Below are 22,087 nucleotides of genomic sequence, written 5' to 3' on the forward strand. Positions count from 1 at the left end.
GGCTTAGTGGCCCAGTGAAGTGGAAGAAAATAACCACTTATCCTGGTTAGCTTTGTATCAACTTGACACAAGCTAGGGTCAAAAGTGGGAAGGCAAATCACAGCTGAGAAAATGCTTCCATCTATGCTGCCCATTTGCAAGACTGTAGGACATTGTCTTAACTGCTAGTTGATAAAGACCCAGTCGGCTGTGGGTGGTGCCACTTCTGGTCTGAGTGGTATAAAGAAGTGAGATAAGTAATATGTGAGGATCAATCCAGTAAGCAGCGTGCTGCTAGGGCTTCTCCTTGAGTTCCTGCCTCTAGGTCCTGCCTTGAGTTCCTGCCTCTAGGTCCTGCCTTGAGTTCCTGCCTCGAGTTCCTGCCTCTAGGTCCTTCCTTGAGTTCCTGCCTCTAGGTCCTGCCTTGAGTTCCTGCCTTGGCTTCCCTCAGTGGTGAAGTGTGACCTGAGAATTACGAGATGAGACAAACCCTTTCCTTTACAAGTTGCTTTTGGTCATGGTGTTTTATCACAGCAGTAGAACCCCTTACTAAGACCCCTCTGAGGCTCAGGGAATATCGCTGAAGAAGAGGTTCAAACAAACAAACAAACAAACAAACAAAAGAGATGGAGGAAGGGGTGGAGTGTTGTCTATATCTTCTCGGAATTGAGATATCCCTTCCTGGAAAGAGGAAGGAGGCTTATGACATATAGAAAGCTAATGAAAGGTGTCGGTTATGAAACCTACAAAGTACAAGAAGCCCAGAGAGTCTTAAGACTCATGAGGCCCTTTCCAAGTATATACAAGCAGTCACCAATTGCCAGCAAAGGTGGATCTGCAGGACAGAGTGTCAGTGTTTCTGTGTGAGCTCTGGGTAGAGAATTCCAATGATGCCTCCTTCATGTAATATCGTCTAGGCTGGAGGTGGGCATTCTGGTGATGCAGCTGCCTTCAAGTTACCCATGCACCTGCAAGCAGCTCCAATAAACTTGTTGGTTCAGCAATCTAGACTCAGGTGAAATTATTTCCTTGCTTTGTCCTTGGTACCTTATAAGTATCAACTGGACATTTGTTTACTTTTCCAGGGAAAAGTCACACAATACCAGGCCAAAGACTAAAGGTGTCACAGTCTTAGTTGGATTCTTATCAAGCTGTCCAGGAAGCCTATGCCAAAGATTTTTCATACCTGTTTAATGATAGTGACCTCAGTGGTAGGTGGTGACAGCAACGAAAGCGAACCAACACTAGACTATGCGTCTTCTGTTAGAGCTGCCTGATTTCCTATCACTGTGGTTTTAAGAATGGGCAAAGAGGACAAAGGCCCTTTGGACCTTTTTCTCCGCCGCTCAGCCCTTAGTGTTCTGGGCTCTAAGGAGAGAGCTGAATTCCATTCTTTTAGTGTGAGAGAGAGTCTCCTTGGCTGAATAGCACATCTGAGAATTGAGTCAACAGTCTGGATTCCCTCCATGGACTGCATGTCTCCCGAGGGTTGCGGGAGAAGCATGGGTGGTTGAGCCGGCACACCTGACATACTTCTGGGCACTCCTCAACATGTGTGTCTGCGTCCTTGGATGCTGCAGGAAACACCAGGGTTGTGTCCAAGGAGGCCCTTGCCCTGTGTCTGACTTCGACGTATCAGGCAGGTCTGAGGGGAAGCTGCTTTCGGATGTGGCAGACAGCAGTGTTACATCTCAGACTAGAATGAAAGACAAGACAACGGCAAAGGGAAAGTCAGATGTCCTGAGAAAGTAGCGACAAGGTCAACATTTTCCTTTCCTAAGATCATTTCCCTCGCCCGCTCTCCCCTCCAGGGGCCAGGTTAGCATCTTCTCCCTTGGAAAGGGTCCAGCAGTCTTGTTCTAGTTGTAGAGAACGATAAAGCTCGGGGTGGGTTCTGCACCCTGAGGTACTTGTATTCCACAGATCTTGCTAACCTAAGGAATCTCTGCTTTAATAGAGAGATCTCAGGCTGTCAGCTTGCTGGGAGAGAAATGCATTTGGGATGTAAAAGCTTGTCAGAGCTATTTAAATCAAATCTAAGGAGGATGCATGCCCTTAGGGGAGATATTTGGAGGGAGGGCTCCCCGCAGGACTAAAGCACTCACCGTCCGCACATTGTAGATCCAGTCGAGATAGGCAGTGACCTTGGTGTACACTCCAGGGTTAGTTGGGCTCCCACAGCCATAGCCCCAGCTCACAATGCCTACTATCTGCCAGTGGTTGGAGTGGTACATCAAAGGCCCACCACTGTCACCCTGTGAAAAGCAAGGACAGGAGCTGCGGGGGAGGGCAGGCCAGATGAAGGGGGCCTTCTCCTCCTGTTCCTAAACTGACCCATTGGCTGGCTCCCTTGCACTCTCCATTGCTCTGTGTGCTGACTTCTCTACCCTTCTTCTTGCTCACGGTACTCAGCGTTCTTTACTCCTGTGGCCCATCTGTGGGCAACTAAACTGAGGGCAGCTGCCTGCCTTCTCAGAGGGTCATAAGTCACACTAACAACTTGAATTTTGTTTAGCCCGGCCGTTCCTACATCGATCGAGCCACCAATGGAATGTCTGTTTATGTTTGATCCCGTTCTGGATAACCGAGGTTCAATTAACTAGGCCAAAGACCCTTGCGCCCCTCCCCTCCGGGAAGTTTACAATCAAATAGGTAGGCAGAGCCAATAAGTGAGCAGATGACAAAACAAAGCAGTGAAAACCACACTCACGGCCTCTCTCTGCACTTAGTAACGCTGCTGCGGCCTGATTGCCTGCTCGCATAGCCTCTCTGTGGCTACCAGGAGTTTCTGGAGGGCAGACACGTCTCTAAATCTGCTATGTTCACGGCCCACAAGAGATGGCTCAGAGACAGCTAGCTCTTGAATGAGGGTTTTAGTGTCAGGGGATGGGAGGAGGCTGAGAAATTTGAATTAAAAAGGGCTCCAAAGATTCTCAGGAGGTATGGGATGGTAAGAAGGTACATAGGAATTGCTCAAAAGTCCTGGTGGTCATGGAGATGGGAAGAGGGGGCATGTACCAAAGCCCATCTAGCATGAGATGGTCTTTCTCGTAAAGTATAGCAGTATACGGGTAGTCACAGAGAAAACAGACTTGGGGTCAGTCCTCAAAGGGATCACAGATGATGGGAAATGAGGGTTGGGTAGAGAAGGTGGCAATGCCATCTTTACAATACACATTTAAATTTTCTGCTCATGTAGCTCCATCTCTCCATCTACCCACCCATCCATTCTTCTATCTTTACCAGACCTTCCTTAACCACAGAGTGCTACAATCTGCAAGGCTTCATGTGGGCATCCAGTTTGCAGGTTTTCATACGTTTCCAGGACCCACATCCCTACTCACAGAACGCCCCATGGTCTTTGGAGGACCCACCTGGCAGGAGTCCACGCCACCTTGTAGGGTACCTGCACACAGCATCTCAGCGGTAACATCCCCCTGGTAGGCATCCTCGGCATTGCACCGTGCGCTGTCAATGACCTGGACGGATGCCTGCAGCAGCACATCAGACATCTTCCCTGGGAGGTTGAAAACATATTTCCTCTTTCTTGTCTTTACTCCCAGCCCCCATTAATTTTCTGGACCACCAATACTCTTTGATGCCTAGAATTTTGGTCAGCTAGGATGGGCTTTTCTGAAGGATGTTCCTCTACCTTATTACTGATCGGGGGGTGGGGGGAGGCTAATAAAATACCCTCACGTAAGGGATCTGAGGTCTTGAGCCCAACACTCACCACCATTTTGTTCTGTATAGCCCCATCCAATGACCCAGACTGGTGTGCCTGGGATGAGCTCTTCATCAAAGAAGGGCAGGCAGATGGGCCTGACGGTGCCTGCCAGGAATAGAGAGAAGACTCTATATTAGGACTGATTTTTTGTTTTGTTTTCTATATTTTGTGCTTTTACAAGTTGGGGGTTTTGCTGGTCTAAGTGTGACTAGATTAGGTAATTCCTAGAGAGAACAAGCTACTTGTCAGTGAGGCCCTCGGTATCTAAATCTGGAGTTCACACCCCGGACCTCATTCACCATCACCCGACTCATATGAATCAAGTCAATATTTTTCTCTGCCCTAAACCACCTCAGGGCTAGATATTAAACCTCTAGAGACCAATCTCTGCAGTCTAGACAACTATTCTCATTCTCCAGTTTCAAGCATGCTTAAACTGGCCTACTCAAGCTCCCTCCTGTGGCCTGAAACCACAGACAATACTTGGGCTGTCCCCCGCCCCGCCCCATCCTTTCTGTCTTCTGACACAAGCACATAAACACACACATAAACACATACCAAGAAAAAACCCAGGAAACACTACGTTCCTTGTTCCTGGAGGAACGCAAGCAGAGGCACAGTGACCTTTGTCAGGGTTACTGTGCCAGGTCTTGAGCACTGGTCATGGGTAAGGAACAGACTAGACAATTCTTTAAAAAAGGTCCTAATAACTCCAAGATCAGGTAACTTGGATCTTCCAAATGGAACAAACAGACTTGAAGAATCTCTGCCAGGGCCAGGTGTGAACGTTAGTTGGCAGTCAGGGCAGGTCCCCTGGCACCAGAAATGTTGAGATGATATATTAGCTGGACACCCATGTGCAAGTTGAGGTCTTAGAAAGAACATGACGTGTCCAAGGCTGCTTGCTTAGCAGGGTGGGATAAGGACAGTCTGAGGGGCTCTGTTCCCAGGGACCACCTCTCACCTGTGAATGTGAGTGGCACCTGCAACTTCACGAGGGCAATGTCCTTCTCTCTGGAGTTCAGGGCATTTTCCTTGGTGACAAAGATCTTGGCCACAGACAAGGAGGAAACGTGGTCCAGTTTGCTTGAGCCGACTCTTACCTTCCAGTTGGACACATCAAGATACTTCCTAGGGGTGAAGACGGCTAGATCAGGGGGGAGCCAATCACACTGAGGCTTTGCCTGAGGCTAGGTCTCCAAGTCTGCTAGGAGACCATGTGACTGGGACCAAAGTGGTGGAGGCAGCTGTCTGAGGAGCCACCTTCCTGAAGCTAGATTATAAAAGGAAATATGATTCTGTTTCTTATTAAAAAGGGCCCAAGAAAACTTCCACCTGGAGTGTTTGGGAAGAGGCTGCCCCATTGCGGGGCCTTGGAGTTCTGCCAGGTTCTCCTGCACCCTTGGTCTTGTCTATGCTGCTTGCACTGTGGTCTGTTGAGTTGTGGGCTTGCGTTCATTCTTCTCCTTGCCAGGTCCTGCCTATGCACAGGGAACTTTCCCCAGGAGCGGATTTAGAGCTTTTGTCAGTCTCAAAAAGGTAAAAATCCCCTGAGCTAAACTGAGGTACCTCGAAGGGGACAGTGGGTCTATGTGATGCCCAGGATCTGAAGGGAGTGGTTCTTGGTGCTCACTGGATGCTGAGTGAAATGGATGAATAAGGTGAAGAGGGCCTGAATGTAACCCTTTCCCGAGGCCTGGTTGGCTCCCTCTCTGCTGGACCAAATGATAGCCTATAGCTGGTTCAGTTTCTGGACATAGGTAGTGACTCCAGACCCTGGGGGCCATGTCTTGGAAGACTGGAAAGGAAGAGTCAAGGTCTTGGAAGCACAGATGTGTGGGGAGAACCTCTGGAGCATGAGTGGAACTGGTATGCAGTGGTGTGAGGACCCTGGGTCCCTGAGGCTTTTCACCCATCAGAGGTCAACCCTGGAGACCAGCACTCTCTGCTCAGATCCCCAATACCTAACAAGGACATCATGACCAGTGTCTCATTATTTCATTGCTGCACCCCAGCAATGGTTTCCAGGGGATCCTGGCGGCCACGGCCTCTGTTCCTCGGCCTCCTCGTAGCTGGGAGTCTTACCTGAAGCAGTGAGCCGCTGTGAGGATCCAGTGGGGATCCAGGATGCTTCCACCACAGACATGCTGCTTGTCGTACTGGATGCTGACCTGCCAGGGCCAGGAATCCACAGAGGCCTCCACTCCACCCACTATACGAGGAGCCCTCAGGCTCTTTCCACATTCTGGAACCGGCCGAGAAAAAGGGAGGAGGGAAAAGTCAGGCTTCTGGGGAGTCTCCTCAGCAAAGCCCTGGAGAAGGGCCCTCAGGATTGGTACTGGATGGGGAGAACCCACCTATACCATTGGTGGGTGGACCATTCACTGGAGGATAATGGACATGACGTCACAGGTTTGCCTGACCACCCCCCTACTTGGTGTGTGTTTAGGAATTTAGATTTTTGATTATGGGTATGTTCATTGTGCTAGCAATTTATCATCTTCAGAACAAACAAAGATGCAGAATCATGAATTTTGAAAGCCCTGACTAAACAGAACAGTCACCAGACGCTCCCCACTGAGTAAACAAACAGCCAGTTACAAGTTACTTTGGTATCAGGAAATTAGATAAAAGTTCTAAAAACTGGGTTTCTTCCTTCTGTTAAGGGAGGTTGCCCATTGGCAATCCTGTCTTCTTCTGACATACCTTTCATGTCTGACCTTTGAACTTGAGTTAAAACAGTGTTAGGGCTGGAGAGATGGCTCAGTGGCTAAGGGTTCCTCCTTCTCCTCCAGAGACCTGAGTTTGGTTCCCAGCACTCAAACTGACAACTGGAGTCACAACTGCTTGTAACTCCAGCTCCAGGGGCTCTGACGCCCTCTACTGGTTTCCACAGGTGTTGTATTCACATGCTCATACCCATCCCATAATTAAAAAAAGATTAAAAATAAAAGAATCTCCAATGCCATCTCCTTGCCTTGTCCCATGCCTCTCTGGTCTTGCACACACCCCCTGCTGTGATGATCTTTCCAAGAAGACAGCCTTTGTACCATTTCTCTTCTGCCTGGCCCTGTACCTGCTGAATGCCATCTGGTCCAACCCTACTTTCAACTGGCCCCCTTGCTCACTCACTCAGAGATTCTTGGTTGGCAAGGTGTGGAGGGATCTAGACTCCTCTGGACTGCTTTCCATGGTCTTTATATAAAGCTCTGTCCAGCCCGTGACCTGTTTGGAAGTCCCTGGAACACTTGGGCTATAGCTTGAGTGTGTCTCCTGAAAGGTGGCAGCTTAGCCCTGAGTGTGGTGGTTTATTAGGTGGTAGGTCCTTTAAGAGGAGGGTCTTTTAAGAGGCGTATAAACATTTTTCTGTGCTCCTGAGCTCCAGTGAGGACTTAGGACAAGACAGAGTCCACCCCTGAATTGCTGTCTGGTTCCTTGCAGCATCCACATTCCTTGGTGAGCCCCCAACCAGCATTAGGGCCCCACTCGAGGACGAACCAAGTTGGCTTTCTGGTCTTAGACCTCCAGGTTCTAAAACTGTAAGCTAAGCAAAACTCTTCTTGACGTTATCCTGCCTCAAATATTTCATTACAGAAATAAAAGTCTTATACACTCAGGTGGTGGGCTGTGGGCAGAGGGTGGAAGGGAGTTCTTAGCATTAACCACTCAAAGGAACGCTGATCTGTAAGCCCAAACAGTGGGACCCAGTGTCGAGGAGAGCAAAGAAGATGAAGGCCTTTCTTCCTGCCCACTGCTGGTCGAGGTCCCACACCCTCAGAGATGGGGTGTACTCACCCAGGCAGCTCAGGGAAACCAGGGAGCGGCAGGGCCTGAAAGAGAGACAGGCTGGAACTCAGCCCTTATGACATTGCTGATTTAACCCAGTCCCCTAGTCCTGGAGAACCCCAGGACCTCCATCATGGGCCCGTGTAGAACTGCATTAATACTTAATGGGGTTCTATTTGACACAACATCCCCATTTTCTGTGCATGCACCCTACCATGTATGGAGCCCTGGCAGGGCAAAGGCAGCCCTAGGTAGAGAAGCAGTACAGGCTGTTGTGGAACATTTAACTAGGCAAGGCTGTGTTATATCTGTCTATACTGTGGTATATTACTTTAACTATGTGTAGGTGTGTTACATTTGTTTCTGCTGTTTTTGTTAAGGATATAGAGATGTGTTGTATTTGTTTCACCTTGCCTGCTTAAGGCACCTGATTGGTCTAATAAAAAAAACTGAACAGCCAATAGCTAGCTAGGCAGGAGAAGGATAGGCGAAGCTGACTGGTGAGCAGAGAGAATAAGTAGGAGAAATCTGGGGAGAGGGGAGAGAGAGAGAGACGGAGAAACACACACACACACACACACACACACACACACACACGCTTGGGGCCAGAAGTCAGGCAGTCGCCAGTCAGACGTGAGAAGCAGTGAAAGTAAGACACACAGAAAGAAAGATAAAGGTAAAAAGCCCTGAGGCAAAACGTAGAAGAAGAGAAACAGGTTAAATTCTAAGAGCTAGTGAACAAACATAAGATAAAGCCAAACATTCGTAACTATAAAAAGTCTCCATGTCATGATTTGGGAGCCGGTTGGTGGCCTAAAAGAAAGCCTGCTACACCAGCCACCCTGCAGCTCTTTCAAACAGAACAGGATTTTGAAGGAATCACACAGATAGTCACTACCAGTCCTGTCCCTCTCCAGATCGGCTATGGTAAGCGTCTGTCCTGTATCCTGAATGCTAAGAAGACAGCTGCTCTTGGCCTCTGCAGCCTTGCAGCAGGGTTTGTCTGGATTCGGCTGTGCTCTAACACAGTGGCGAAGCGAGGGTGGAAGAGCCGCCTTGGGAGCATCAGAGGTGCTGCTTTGGTCTAATTATGGAAAAGGACAACGCGCCTTTTGGGCTCTTGCCCACCAGGCAACTCATCAGGGAACATGAAGTAGCTGTGGAAGGAACAATCTTGACTGTTCGGACAGATAGAAGGTCATTGTTCATTCCTCTGCCTTTGAACAAGACAATGCACATTGTATTAAAAAAAAAGTCAAGAGATAATACCCTGTGAACCCCAAAATGGGATTCCAGGACCCTGGATGTTTAATGAGCCGCTTGGCTAGTTCTTGCTTGTGTCTGGCTCATGTTCCCCTTGCTGCAGCCATGAGTGGCTTTCTGGTGGTAGTTAGCCTCTGTAGGTTAGGAGGTGTCCCTCACTTACCCAGTTAAATTCTTCATCTGAAGTTCCTGGCCGTTTCCTGTGACTTGAGCCACCGTGAGATTCTGGTCTGGGCCAATCTCCACTGCTTGGAAAGCGGGTTGACTGTGGAGGGAGAAGACTGGGAGCTGGGGCAGAGACTAGAACTGGATGGTAGGGAGAGCCCCCATTCTCCAGGAGAGAGAGAGAGAGAGGGGCGGGCAACACAGGTGGGCTGGGTTATTGGGCAGGGCTGACTTTGCTGGATCACAGGAACATTTCTGTGATCTCAGCCCAAGGCTGGCTGCCCTGGTCTTGCTTTCTTGGTCCAGAGCCCAGAGCTCTGCAGAAAGGCTAAGGGCCCACTTTCCTCACACCCTGCTCTCTCCCTGCCTCAGATGCCCCAGCATCTCTTTAAGTTCACATCAGCAGAAACAAAGCAAAGGGTCCCAGATAAACTCCAGTCTTAGCACAGAGTGAACTGGAATGTGGATATCTGGTTTTCCAGGAGATCTGGTTTGTCTTTGATAGTGTTTTCAAGACAGGAGAAGATCCATTTTCTCACAGGAGTCTAGGTGGAGCTTCCCGAAATCTGGACTGCCTTCTCCCTTCCCTTCTGCTAATCCATACTTGTCTTCTTTCAAGCCCTGGATTTAACTCTTCCTCCTCCAGGAAGCCTTCCTTAATTACTCTGCTCTCTGGCCCTTTCTTCACCAAACCTGCCTCTTCCAAATCTCTCCTCCTAGTCCAAGCTTTGCATAGAGATCTGGGATCATCTGGCTTGCTGGTCCACACTCAGGTGAACCAGGCTCTAGACCTGGGATGAGGCTGCTATCCTCAAGACCTAAGTTCTTATATGCTGGCTGTGACACCAGCTTGGTGTGTGACCTTGGATAGGTCACTTTTGTCCTGTGGCTCTCTCTGAGTCCTGATTTTCTCCTCTATAAAATGAAGCACAAGCCAGGGGTTCCTCCTACATTGGACTTCCTATGGTTTTGTATTCCTAGGTAAGAAAGACTTCCTTCCAATTCAGTGCTCTCCAGAAAGGCAGACATTCTTGGAGGCTACCACCTTAAGAGCTGCAGGAAATCCTCCAGGTTTCATAACTGAGACAGCCTGCAGCATTTGGTCCAGCTGACACTGCAGTTGACTGGACTGCAGTGGAGGAGGGGCCAGTTGCAGGGGTAGAAGGGGACAGTGTCCCTTTCTGGGGGGTGTTGGGAGTCACCCCTAGAGGGGAGAGAGCAGAAATTATAACCAGGGGACAGAGGGGCAGAGGCCAGATGAGTTCATACTAGCTGTCTTAAGCATCTCTTGGACAAAACATTGAGGCTGCTTTAGGGATCCATGGAGAGAACTCTGTGATTAACTGGCAATGCCTGTCTACTGGTCATCATTTCGGTCTTGTCCCTGGGCTCAGTTTCTTAGAGTCTCGAGGAAGTTCAGCTTGCCAGGGGGATGGTAATCCCTCTTTGCAACAGAACACCTGGCTCCTGGAGGGATCAGTTCTCACTTCTTTCTTTACTGATGAGGCCTTGCTCGTATAGAGAATTCCTGTTACACAGACAGACACTGAGAACTTGTGTCCAGGAATCGGGGATGCCTGGCAGGCATAGATTCTGGTCCTCTACCTCCCAGCTTCTGCCTAAGCAAGCCACTTACTCTTTCAGAACCTCTTTGTAACACAGATTTAATAATAACTGTGCTCTGAGCTTCCTGCCAAGATCAAATGAATATAAATACATGCAATGCTAATCACCCTCCATGTACCTTCCAGCCACTCCAGATTTGGGCTTGCTTCTCCAGTTTGCTGAGAGCTGCTGCTGCGGCTGCTGCGGGGCCCCAGCGGAATCAGGCTAGTCTTTGCTATTTTTGTTTTCCAGTGCTGGGAATGGAACCCAGGGCTTTGCATGTGCGAGGCAAGTTCTCTACCACCGAGCTACACCCCCAGGCTTCCTTTCTGCTAAATTTTAACCAAGAGTTAATTTGCATATGCAAATTAGACTTTGTGCTATGGTCGGGGATTTCTTACGAAAGGACAAGGGAGAGATAGCTGGAGAAAAGGGCTCTGTCCTCCTCTAGTGAGATTGGTGTCGCTTCCTCTGGCTAATTTCTGAAAGAAATTGAGGGGGTTTAATTTAGCAACTTCTAAGTGCTGGGACTCATACATAGTTTTATATGAATCCCATGCCTGTATTTTTAGGGAAAAGGAAGGAAGGGAGTAGAGGAGGGAGAGAGGAAGGAAGGACAGACAGAAGGGAGCAGAGGCTGCTGGGTTGAAGTGATAGGCTCTTATAGCCTTGGTTGGGTACCTGTCATAGCCCATCTGCCTGCAGGCTGTCTTGGCCAGTGCTTCTGTGAAGTTGTCAAAACAGGCAGAGGCCCAGGTCCCTGTGGCTACATCCAGCACCTGCAGTGTTGATCGGTCCTTGGAGAGGCGGACTGGGAGGGAAGGAGCCTGGGTCAGCTGGAGGGGGGAGCCTCTCTAGCCCAGCCCCCTCCATTGCTGCCGCTCCCAGCTCAGAACTGAGGAGATGTTCAACATCAAGGGAAAGTTCTTTCAGTTGACTGGAGCCTAATTTGGATGGCCGCTAAGGGGAAGCCTGGCCAGATGCCCAGGGACAATGATTGACAGGCTCTCTTTTTGCTCAGCCACACAGCTTGCCCAGTTTGGGGAAACATCTCAGCCAGGGACCTGGTAGCTTCTCCATGGAAGGTCAGAGAGTGAGTTTAAGTGAAAAATTCTATTGTTGTTAGCACGGCAGGAGCCCATGGGCATTTGACTTTTCTAAATAATAGTCAATATACAGGAAGTCACTCAGCCCTGCCCCTCAAAGGGTCTCATTTCTTATCTTTTGGGCTAAGTGTTAGTGGGTCAGTCCAAGCTAGCCGATCCTGGATTTTATGCTGGGAACGTTTGTTTCTCCAGTGATCGTCCTCTTTCTTGTTCCCTAGCATGTGTAGCAAACACTGTGAGTGCAAGGGTGGCACATGGCATGATGGTCATGATTCTAGTGTCACTGAGATCCCAAAGAGGAACTGTAACATGACTAATAAAATCCAGAGATACACCGGGGTTCATCCTGAAAACCAGAAAAGCAAAGCAGCCAAGCCACTAGAGAAGGCTTACCTCTACCAAGGCTGAGCGGCTGCAGACTCAGCAGACTAAACCTCTCCTCCCATTTTATATTCCTTCTAGTGCTGGGATTAAGGGCACGTGACTCCCTAGGACTGGGATTAAAGACGTGAACCACCACCACCCGGATTTGTTTCTGCGTTGATCTTGTGTAGCCCAGGGTGGCCTTGAACTCACAGAGATCCATTTGCCTCCATCTCCCAAATCCTGGGATCAAAGCTGTGTGTCACCATTACCTGACCTCTAGTGGCTTTAGCTTTGCCTCTGGCCTTTAGACAATATTTTTTTTTTTACTAAATACAAATAATATGTCACTACAAGGAGCCCTCCAAGGCCACACACTCTATTCCTCTTGTCCAAACCAAGTAGGTACAGCCAGCATAGTATTGGCCACACTTTCCTGTCCCCTCACTGCCATTAATTAACCCTTTTTGAATGTGTGTCCTATCTCAGTGTTGGGATCTACAGGTAGGCATGCCATGATCCTGCTCCTGGGACCTTTTCCAGCAGGGCTAGAAACTGACAAGGATGTGGACAGAGGCTACAACTGAGCACAGTTCTCCCACCATTCCTGCCCTTCAGTCTCAAGACTCACCTGCCACTCCAGGCTTGTCGGGGAAGTCTTTGACACAGTACTCCTCATCCTCCCCCGAGGCACAGTCAAGACGGCCGTCACACACCTGCCCCCTCGGAAGGAAGGTCAGGGGATTTCCACAGATGAAGTAGTATTTATCCAGAACCACCTTGACTGGAAGGCACATGAAACAGGGGCAAAGATGGTCAAGCAGACAAAGAGAGGCTGCCTTTTCTGAAAGTCAGGCTGGCTGAGACAGGCAGCCAATTTGAAAAATAAATTATTTATTGTGTGCCGTTGTGTGTGTCTGGCTGGAGGTCAGAGGGCAACCTTTGGGAGTTGGTTTCAGGTGTTTTATTACAATCATGGAAAGCTGACTAACATAGCCACATCAGGTTGGGCCAATGTTGAGAAGAAATGATTTGGGGGTTTATACATCTCACAAACACCCCAGGCTCTCAAGGATCGAGGTGGTGTCTGAGCTGGGGATACCCATTGTTACTATGATGCGGACCTGCTCAGCTGGAAAACTCGGGTCCTGCTTGTGCCAGCCTCTGTGAACTCTGAGCCTCAGTGCCCAAGTGTGGAATAAAGGGTTAAAGTAGAGGATCTCTGTGTGCCATCCTACGCCAGCCGTGTTGTGTCTGCTGCTAGTGCAGATGGCCTCACAGCCCTAAGCAAGGCTCCTCAAAGACTGCCACACCCGGGTTGTGCAGGCACAGCCTACCCTGGGTCCCAGCTCTGCCTGTTACACACTTTCGGCTTTTAACCCAGGTTCTTCACACAAGGAAGCTCATTACTGCTCATGATGCTCAAAGGGATTTCATCGTAGAGGGGACTCCGTGGACTTCATGGGCACACAGGTTCAAAGGATAGAACCGAGATCCCCATCCCTGATTCCTAACCTTGTCTCCTATGTTCTGAAATTCCCTGCCGTGAAAGGGTCAGTCCCTGTGGGAACCGTGGGAATCATCGTCACAGAGTGGGCTGCCCCAGATCGCATCAGAGCTAATGCGCTAGCCATAGTGAAGACTGCGGTGAGGTGGGCAGAGGGTTCCATCTGCCTGGCCCTCTTCCCTGGTACCACCTTTTTTTTTTCTCTTTATAGGCAGAAATGCTCTCTAGCCTGCCAGACAGTATAGAGTTGCACAGACAGCCTGTTCAGCCCCACCCCACCCTGCCCCTCCACCAGCTGTCAGTTTGCAGAAGATCGGAAGGAGGCGGCTGGGGGTGGGCACCTCTGCAACTGCCTGAGTGGGTTTGCGATGGGTGCCACGTGGATAGCAACCATCTGGAAAAGAAGCCATCTGGGAGAGCCGGGGGATGCGCTCACCTTCCCCTTTCACTTAGAAGCCTCCCTCCAAGGCAGGGGTGGGCACATGAGGCATGAGGATTCATTCCCTCCTCCCAAGCTTTGTGCAGATCACCTGCCTATCACTGTGGGGATGGGAGGGTGGGTGAGGGCTGTGGCTTACTGAGGGGGTGAGGGTGAGAGTGGGGGCTGTCACTCACTGAGGAAGGCTACGATCACGATGGCCATCAGGCTCAGCAGCACTGCGATGATGGGGATCCCCACCTTTTTGAAGGTCTCCAGGGACCTGCGGGGTTTGCGAAAGCCAGTGATATCTGCAAGGACAATGAGAGCGGGGAGGAGAGTGAGTCAGGCCCCGGAGCCCATCCCTGCCAAGGCCCATAGTCTTCTTTCTGCCCCGGGGCCTGCATCAGGATGCCCTGGTGATGGTTTTGGCTGGTGGGGATTATCCCTGTAGGCAAGGCTGAGATTTATGAACATGTATTCAACCACCTCCCCTCCCTTGCCCAGATTTACCAATCTTTTGTAACCACTTCTCAGCTGAGCTGGCAGCCTGTGCCACCTCCTCTTGTCTTGCCCTAGCTTGTGCAAGAGGATGTCACTTTTGCCTTGTCTGACCTGTCCCTGCCCTGGGAAGGGCCCAAGCTCACTAGCCATGTGCTTGGGCCCCTGCCATGATATATATGTTATATTATCATTTATCCTTCCCCATTCTTGAATATATTTTTAATTGACACATATTTGTAAGTATGAGGTATAACATTTCAACACAAGTATGTAATACATAATAAGATCAGGGTAATTATTATGTTTATCATGTAAGACTTTTATGTGTGTGTGTGTGTGTGTTGAAAACGTCCAGAATTCTCTCATTGGCTCTTTTAGAACAACAAATGTCATCAACTGTGGTCGTCCCCACTTCCCCCAGTGCTATAGAACACTGGCGCTTACTCCTCTTATCCAGTTGCTTCTCTGATAATTTTTTTAAGCAGGAGACCAAGACCATGTAGCTCAGGCTAGCCTCAGGCTCTGCACGTAGACAAGGATGACCTGATAATTCCTTGTGAGTGTATGTATCATATGCTCCCATCTCCAAGCTAGTCCGATACACAGCGAGGCCCCAATGTGGTCCTTGTTTTTAAGGAGATTAGAGTCTGAGGAAGAGTCAAACAGGACACAAATGGCAGCCTGCCAGGTGGAAGAAGGTGTGTGCTGGATTAGAGACACCACCTGGGGAAAGCTGGAGAAGTCTGGGGAAGTCTGGGGAAGTCTGGGGAAGGCTGGGGAAGGCTGGGGAAGGCTGGGGAAGGCTGGGGAAGGCTGGGGAAGGCTTCCTGAGCAGGTAGTGCTTCAACACAGGAAGAAGACAGGCAAAGAGGCTCTGGGCCTGTTCAGACACAGGCATGGAAGGTGTGTGTGTGCTGTAGTGTCTAGTGCCCTGGAATACGGAGGGGGGCAAAGCCTGTTGGGAGGCAGGACAACAAAGTCATTCTGTGGAGACTTGAAAACCATGCTAGGGTTTGGCATTTGTCCTAAAGGCAATGAGGAGACATTGAAAGTTTTGAACAAGAGAGAGTATGTGATTGGGCTGTGATCTGGGGAGAGCATTCACTTGTCTGGGAGGAGAGGGTTGGAATGAGTTTGGGACCAGGGACTTCACACAGGAGGCTAGCATTGCCTAAAATTTGTAAAACAAACAGCTACACACCACTTCAGTTAGTGTCATATCTGAGTCTGAAACACTGCAACAGGCTTATAGTTCTCAATGTTTGGTTCCCAAATGGTGGGACTATTTTGGAAACTTCTAGGAACTTGGGAAGGTAAGGCTTAGCTGGAGGAAGTAGATTCCCCAAGGCTGTATCTTTGGGAATCTATTTTCTTCTCCTACTTTTTATTTCCTTTTATGTACCCCATTTTCTGTAACATCCTGAAAATGGCTGCTGTACCCTTTCCCACAAGGGTGTATTGAAACATTTTGGAACTGTTTCAAAATGAGCCCCATCTCCACGAAGCTGTCTGTACCAGGTATGATGGTCCCAGGGGCACAGAGAGCAAACACACACAGCAATCCAAGGAGATGAAGCATGACAAGGCAGGGAAAAGCTCTTTGTCGGCACCACAGACAGGTGCTGGGTCTTTTCAGGTCCCTTTCCTTCAGGCAATGAACTTAGGAGGTATTTTGGGGACCTCGCTCCCAAGGGGAGCTGGGTAAGAGACACAGCGCAGCTCCGGAAACCTAGAAAGCAGTAGGCAGGCTGCCTTGCTTTCACCTCCACAGGGCTGCTCTCAGTCTCTTTCAAACCCCTCTTCTCCATCTCCTTCCTGTGAGCCCATTCTAGAACTTCCTGTTCAAGATGCGACCATCCCATGCTTCCCATCCCCCTCCTTGCTTGTTTTCCCCCCACAGTACTTATCTCTGACCCACTTTCCAACATTTTGTGTGTTTTCTCTCTCCTGCCACCCCTCCCTGAAATGGAAACGGAGCCGCCATGAAGACCATCTTGTGCATTGCTGCACCTCCAGTGCCCAGAGCCTGTCGCTCGGCAGATGCCCAGTGAGTGTCCATGGAATGGAAACGGTCCATTCTTGACTCTTCTCTTCAGCACATCCCTGTCTGTTTAGCTCTCGCTTTATTCTACCTCAGACGATACGAGGCCTGTGCCAGGCACCACCCCCTTTCTTCTGCTCCTCGGAAACTGAGGGGACCAGTACCCCATCAATGATGGTATCAATGATTGTTAATAAGAAAGCTCAAACTTAAACTGGCCAGTGGTGGCGCACGCCTTTAATTCCAGTACTCGGGAAGCAGAGGCAGGCGGATCTCTGTGAGTTCGAGGCCAGCCTGCTCTACTAGAGCTAGTTCCAGGACAGGCTCTAAAACTACAGAGAAACTCTGTCTCGAAAAACCAAAAAAAAAAAAAAAACAAAACAAAAAAAAAAACAAACGACAACAACAACAGAAAGAAAGAAAGAAAAGGAAACAGAAAACTCAAACTTCATGCTTCCCTAAGAAGAAGTTTTAAGAGCACAGTGGCCCAGCAGTGGGGATGTGAAGATGATGTGGTATTGCCTATAAATTTTTTAGGGCCTGGCATGAAGCAGGTTATCAATAATGCTAGGTAGTTCTGTTTTTTTTTTCCTTTTTTCTCTTTTAGTTTTTCAAAACAGGGTTTCTCTGTGTAGTTCTGGCTGTCGTGGAACTCACTCTGTAGACCAGACTGGACTCAAACTCACTAGGATCTGCCTGCCTCTGTCTCCCGGGTGCTGGGATGACAGGCGTGCGCCACCACCGCCAGGCGGTAGTCCTGTTTTTAAAGCTTCCACACTAACTCTCCAGAACTGATCTGTTCCTGTGGCCACAAAAGCATAGCATTTTGTTCAGTTATTCTTGCCTGGTCTGTTTCTTGGGCACCTGCTTCTGGGGACAGGAGATTGATTTATTTTCTTGGATAGCGAACTATCTGTTGGAAGGAGTCACTTGCCGTGTGTCCAGGCTGCTCTCAGGGAAGACCTGCCTCCCTCCTCAGGAAGGGATGGGGTTTCACAGTTAACTCAAGTTCATAAATAGCCTCCCAGCCTCTGGTTGTTCCTTCTGTCCGTTTATCCTGCCCATTGCTTCAAGACAAAGTTTCCAGGAAGGTGGCTTTTACCCTGTCCCTTTCCTCTTGAGTGACAATAGGGGCTCCTGTCCACATTCACTTCTGGACTTCGCTGCTCTGAACCTTCTAAGGGGTGTGATTAGCCTCATTTTCTGAGCCAAAGGGATGCCAACTGCTAGTTTCAGCACCAGCCCCCACCCCAGCACCTAGTCACCCCGGCAGGTTGACTTGTGACTCTCAGGAACTCAGATTCCTCCCCTCCCTTTTCCCTCCCTCACCCTGGCTGTTGCTAGGTGACTGTCTAGCTAGCCTGGTTTATACAGCCAGCCCCCACCCCTGCGGCAGGGCTTTCCTTTCAGTTTCCTTCCCCACCAGGTGTTTGGAGCCCATTCAGCTGTGTCCCGGTTTCACAGTTGGCTGAGGCCCACACAGGAAGAGCCACGGGAAGCCTGGAGCTCTCTGGGGACCTTGTGGTCTATTGTTACGTTAAACTCCAAAGTACAAAGGAGGCCCTGTTTCTACTTAGCTGAGTTATTGTTTCTGACAATTATTAACTTGTGATGCAAATGAGATGTTAACCTGAGAGGGATTAAGCCATTGTCTTCTGGACTTGTTCCCATTAATTTGTTCCCTGTTCATTTGTCTTGCTGGTGTATAGGCTATCGCAAGTAGGTGGCAATGATTTAAGAAAATGTGCTAGAAGGGGGCAAAGCCCTTAAAGTTGGGAGTGTTCTATTTATTCATTCATTTGTCTCCTTTAATCAGGAGTTCACAGCTACTTCCTTTCCTACCAGTAAAACACCAGTGCCCCACATTGAGCCTTGGACACTTGCTTCTGGGGACACGAGGTTGGGTAGCTGCAGCCCGATTCTGTGCAGCTCAGGGCCTGGCACAAATAATAGACTGGGGGAGTCGCTGTTCTTGGCCTTTTAGGCCTGCTGGTCATATTTCCTCAGAGACCAGACTTTTTCTAGAACAAATCCCGGAATTTATGAATACTTAGTACTTTTTGTTGGATGATGGACAGACAGAGGTTGATGTCATGCATAGCATCTAGTACAGTGGCTGGGTAGCTGAGATTCCGTCGAGGGACCCAAGCTTACCATGGTTGTTCAGGGGCTGGCCACTGTCCCGGTCCTGTAATTGAAGGAAAAATGGCAAGGTTAGTGAGGGGACCTCTGAGACTCAGACTAGCAGTGCCGGCTTCCCAACTGTAACTATTCCTTTTTAAAAATGATTACGTCCCACAGTAGATCTGCTGAGCTATGGAAGCATAGACCAGCCTGGGTTAGTATCAGTGGATGGGACCACAGCATTGCTACAGTTTATACACCACCAGCGAGTACTTCATGTAATGGATGGATGAACTGATGGATGGATCCATAGCACAGCAGCATTACTGGGAAATGGTGAAAGTTTGGAAGTGGAGCCTCATTGGAGGAGTTAGGTCATGGAGGCAGAAAGGGTATCCAGCCCCAAGTTTTTCCTGTGCTCTTTTCCTTGTTCTAATAGCCTAAAAAGTGACTCAGTTTTCACTCCTCACCCCCTCTTGCCTAAGTACATGCAACCAAGTAACTTCTGGCAAAATCCTCTGAATCTGTGAGCCAGATCAGTCTTTCCTCCTTGAGGTTGCCTCTGTTGAATACTTTCTCACAAGAACATGAGAATAACCAGTACAAACCTCATACTAGATATGCAATGTCATGGATGAACTTCATGACGTACTGGTGGAAGAAAGAAATAAAGACAGCAAAGTATGCATTGTTTAATGATACTGTTACGGAATTAGGAGATAAAGTTTAGGGGTGCTAGAGTCAGAACAGGGGTTGCTACTGGGGAAGTGGGGGTGCTTATAGGAAGAAGCACAATGGAATGCTCTGGAATATTGAGAAACTTCTAGAACTTGCCGTGGGTGTTGGCTATATGGTGTTTACGTGTGTTAGACCTCACTGAGAGGAGTATTTCCTGAGTTGTTTGATGCATGTGGAATATACTTAATAAAATAGGCAAGCTCAAACAAAAGTCTACCAGGATACTAGGACATTAGTTCTGTAGTGACACACTTGCACACACACACACACACACACACACACACACACACACACGCACAGGCATTTCCTGCACTGCTTACCCACTTCCCATGTGCACTCAATGCACACACAGTTGTAGAGAATCAAACATGGGAGCAGCCTACATAAAGGCTCACATGCGAAGCATGTTTACTCCTTTATTTACAGGGAAGGGTCAACGGGATGCTGATGCCCAGGCTTCCATTTGTAGGGTGATAAGGGCCAAGGAAAAGCACCCTGACCCTGACTTGACCCCATGACCAGGGCTTGGAATCACACCAATCCCTGAGCTTGCCACAGAGTCAGGCTGCAGAATCCCGTCAATCCCTGAGCATAGGGTTCCACCAATCCCTGAGGTCCCTAAACTCCAAATGCCACCAATCCCTGAGTCCGCCCCAGAATCAGACCACCAAAATGCACCAATCTTAAGCCACCTTGGAAAGTAATGCCCCTCAAGAAATTCTATGTAAGGTCTGCACCCTGTTCAGTTTGCTGTTGTTTCTTACCCAAGGTAGCCACCCTCCTTCCTTCCCAATAAGTCTTCTGAGTAGGGTTTGTTGTGTGTCTTGACATTTTCATTGGCGTGAAGACCAGCTGTAACAGTTTTTGCTGAAGCTGGAGCAGAGCAGAATTGTAAGTTTTTCTCTGGGGAAACCTTCCCCTAGTGGAGCAGAGTTGTTACACTCATGGGGACCTGAGCAGAGCTGTAACAACTTTACTGGAAACCCTCCTCTGCCTGGGCAGAGCTGTGACACTGGGAAAACCTTTCCCTGGAGCAGGGTTGAAAGCCGCTAAGCTTACAGTGACTTTATGGTATTCCTTGGCTCCCAACTGCCAGAATACTTTTCCATCCTGGCTGCAATGCTTACACCATTCTCTGAATACTTTCTAACATCTCAGAACCTTTCTGATCTTTCTGTTAAGGTCTGGCAGAGGATAAGGAGTCCCTGAGCTCTGTCTGAGCTTTAAGCCTCTACCTAGGGTCTGGCTTGCTAATACTGTACGGAGGTCATGGATACCCAGCGATGATGGGAGGATGTTGTACATTTCCTACTGGGGATTTTTCAGGTCCCGACTGAGAGGGAAAGGCTTCTTAAGCCTTGGATGTGTGGGAATCCTAGTTGGTTACGGGGACACACCTGCTCTCATGACGAAACATGAAACCCCAGTGATAGGAGGGGGGCACCCTCCTGCTTTCCGTTCCTTCTACATTTGGGTCTGCAATCCCCTGGAGGGGTTTTACCCTTTGATGTCACTACGGACGGCTGGTACGATAGTCCACAGTCTGATTCCTACTGGTTGGTGCCTTTGGGCAAGAAAGAAAGGGAGCTTTCCAGTGGCCAGCTCACACCTGGGCAGCTTTTCCTGTCTGCCCATCCTCTCTGCTTCCGCAGGCCTTCTCTGTTTGGACAATCATCATTTCTCGGTCTTTGTCTCTTTCCGTTTTGTTTTTCTTTAAAATTTTATTTAGAATTGACAAATAAAAATTGTAATGATCTCCGGGGCTGGAGAGATGGCTCTGTGGTTAAAAGCACTGGCTGCTCTTCCAGAGGACCCAGGTTCAGCTCCCAGCACCCACATGGCAGCTCACAACTGTCTGAAAACTCCAGTTCCAGGGGATCTGGCACTTCCACATAGACATACATGCAGGCAAAACTCCAATGCACATAAAATAAAATGAAAAATCTTAAAAAAGAAGAAGAAGAAAAAAATTGTATTGGTCCCTTTTCTATGTTAAGCATTTGGCTTGTGCCTACAAAAGACTGAAATGTTCTCTAGGCTTCGCTCATTCCCAGTCTCTCCTTGGTAGTCACCAGGCTGGACAGAGGGGACAACTTTCAGGATGAAGATGAGAACAGATCAGGGTACCTGACTCTACAGCTACTTAGTCAGGAGATAACAATATCAACAGCAGTGCACGCACAAACCAGCAAAGTCTTTTCATTTAACTTAGGACCAGATTAACAAGTACTGAAACTGAGCGTGTGGTCACCAGAGTGGTTAGCATTAAGTTGGCTAAAGTAAGTAGATATATGAGGAATGTCCATACTGTGCCTGGCCCTGATCCAAAAAGAAACTGGAGTCAAAGATCAATTAGCAGACTGGGAGAGGTGCCCAAACCAGACAACTGAGTGCTATATCCCTTGGAGGGCCTGGGGAGGATGGACTGCCCCAGAAATAAGCCAGGAAAAAAACCTCACAGGTTTGGGGGCAACTTTCAGAGGAAAGCAGATGGAGAAGACGGAGTGTCTGGATGGAGACAGGTAAGGGTCAAGAGAAAGGGTCAGAACAGTTGGGGGGGTCTCCCTGGAGAGGGCGCATCTGAACTGTGACCGGCATGATGGAAAGGGGCCAGCAATCCAGAGCAAGTGTGAGGTGAGGGAGGAACTACATAGAAGTTGGCAAGTTTGGAGGGGAGGCAAAGGCATAAGGGAAAGGGAGGATTCTGTATGCATTTGATTGAGACCGACTTTCCCAGTGGGCTGGGTGCCTTTGGGCTATG

The 22,087-nt window shown here is 49.0% G+C and overlaps 1 protein-coding gene across 3 annotated transcripts in view; it reads right to left on the bottom strand.

The window, feature by feature from the left end:
* Positions 1-1,153: 1,153 nt before the first annotated feature.
* Positions 1,154-22,087, bottom strand: part of Tmprss4 (transmembrane serine protease 4) — a 32,165-nt gene continuing 11,231 nt past the window's right edge. For all 3 annotated transcript variants that reach the window (XM_038324336.1, XM_038324337.1, XM_038324338.1), the window contains 12 exons: positions 18,619-18,652; positions 14,117-14,230; positions 12,626-12,778; positions 11,207-11,336; positions 8,919-9,020; positions 7,502-7,536; positions 5,792-5,951; positions 4,671-4,837; positions 3,713-3,811; positions 3,354-3,496; positions 2,085-2,234; positions 1,154-1,675 (listed from right to left, as the gene is read on the bottom strand). In XM_038324336.1, coding sequence (XP_038180264.1) covers positions 1,664-1,675; positions 2,085-2,234; positions 3,354-3,496; positions 3,713-3,811; positions 4,671-4,837; positions 5,792-5,951; positions 7,502-7,536; positions 8,919-9,020; positions 11,207-11,336; positions 12,626-12,778; positions 14,117-14,230; positions 18,619-18,652 — 1,299 coding nt within the window. In that variant the 3' untranslated portion in view covers positions 1,154-1,663. The remainder of the gene's footprint in view (positions 1,676-2,084; positions 2,235-3,353; positions 3,497-3,712; positions 3,812-4,670; positions 4,838-5,791; positions 5,952-7,501; positions 7,537-8,918; positions 9,021-11,206; positions 11,337-12,625; positions 12,779-14,116; positions 14,231-18,618; positions 18,653-22,087) is intronic.

This window comes from Arvicola amphibius, chromosome 3 (assembly GCF_903992535.2).
Source record: "Arvicola amphibius chromosome 3, mArvAmp1.2, whole genome shotgun sequence".
Classification (NCBI taxonomy): domain Eukaryota; kingdom Metazoa; phylum Chordata; class Mammalia; order Rodentia; family Cricetidae; genus Arvicola; species Arvicola amphibius.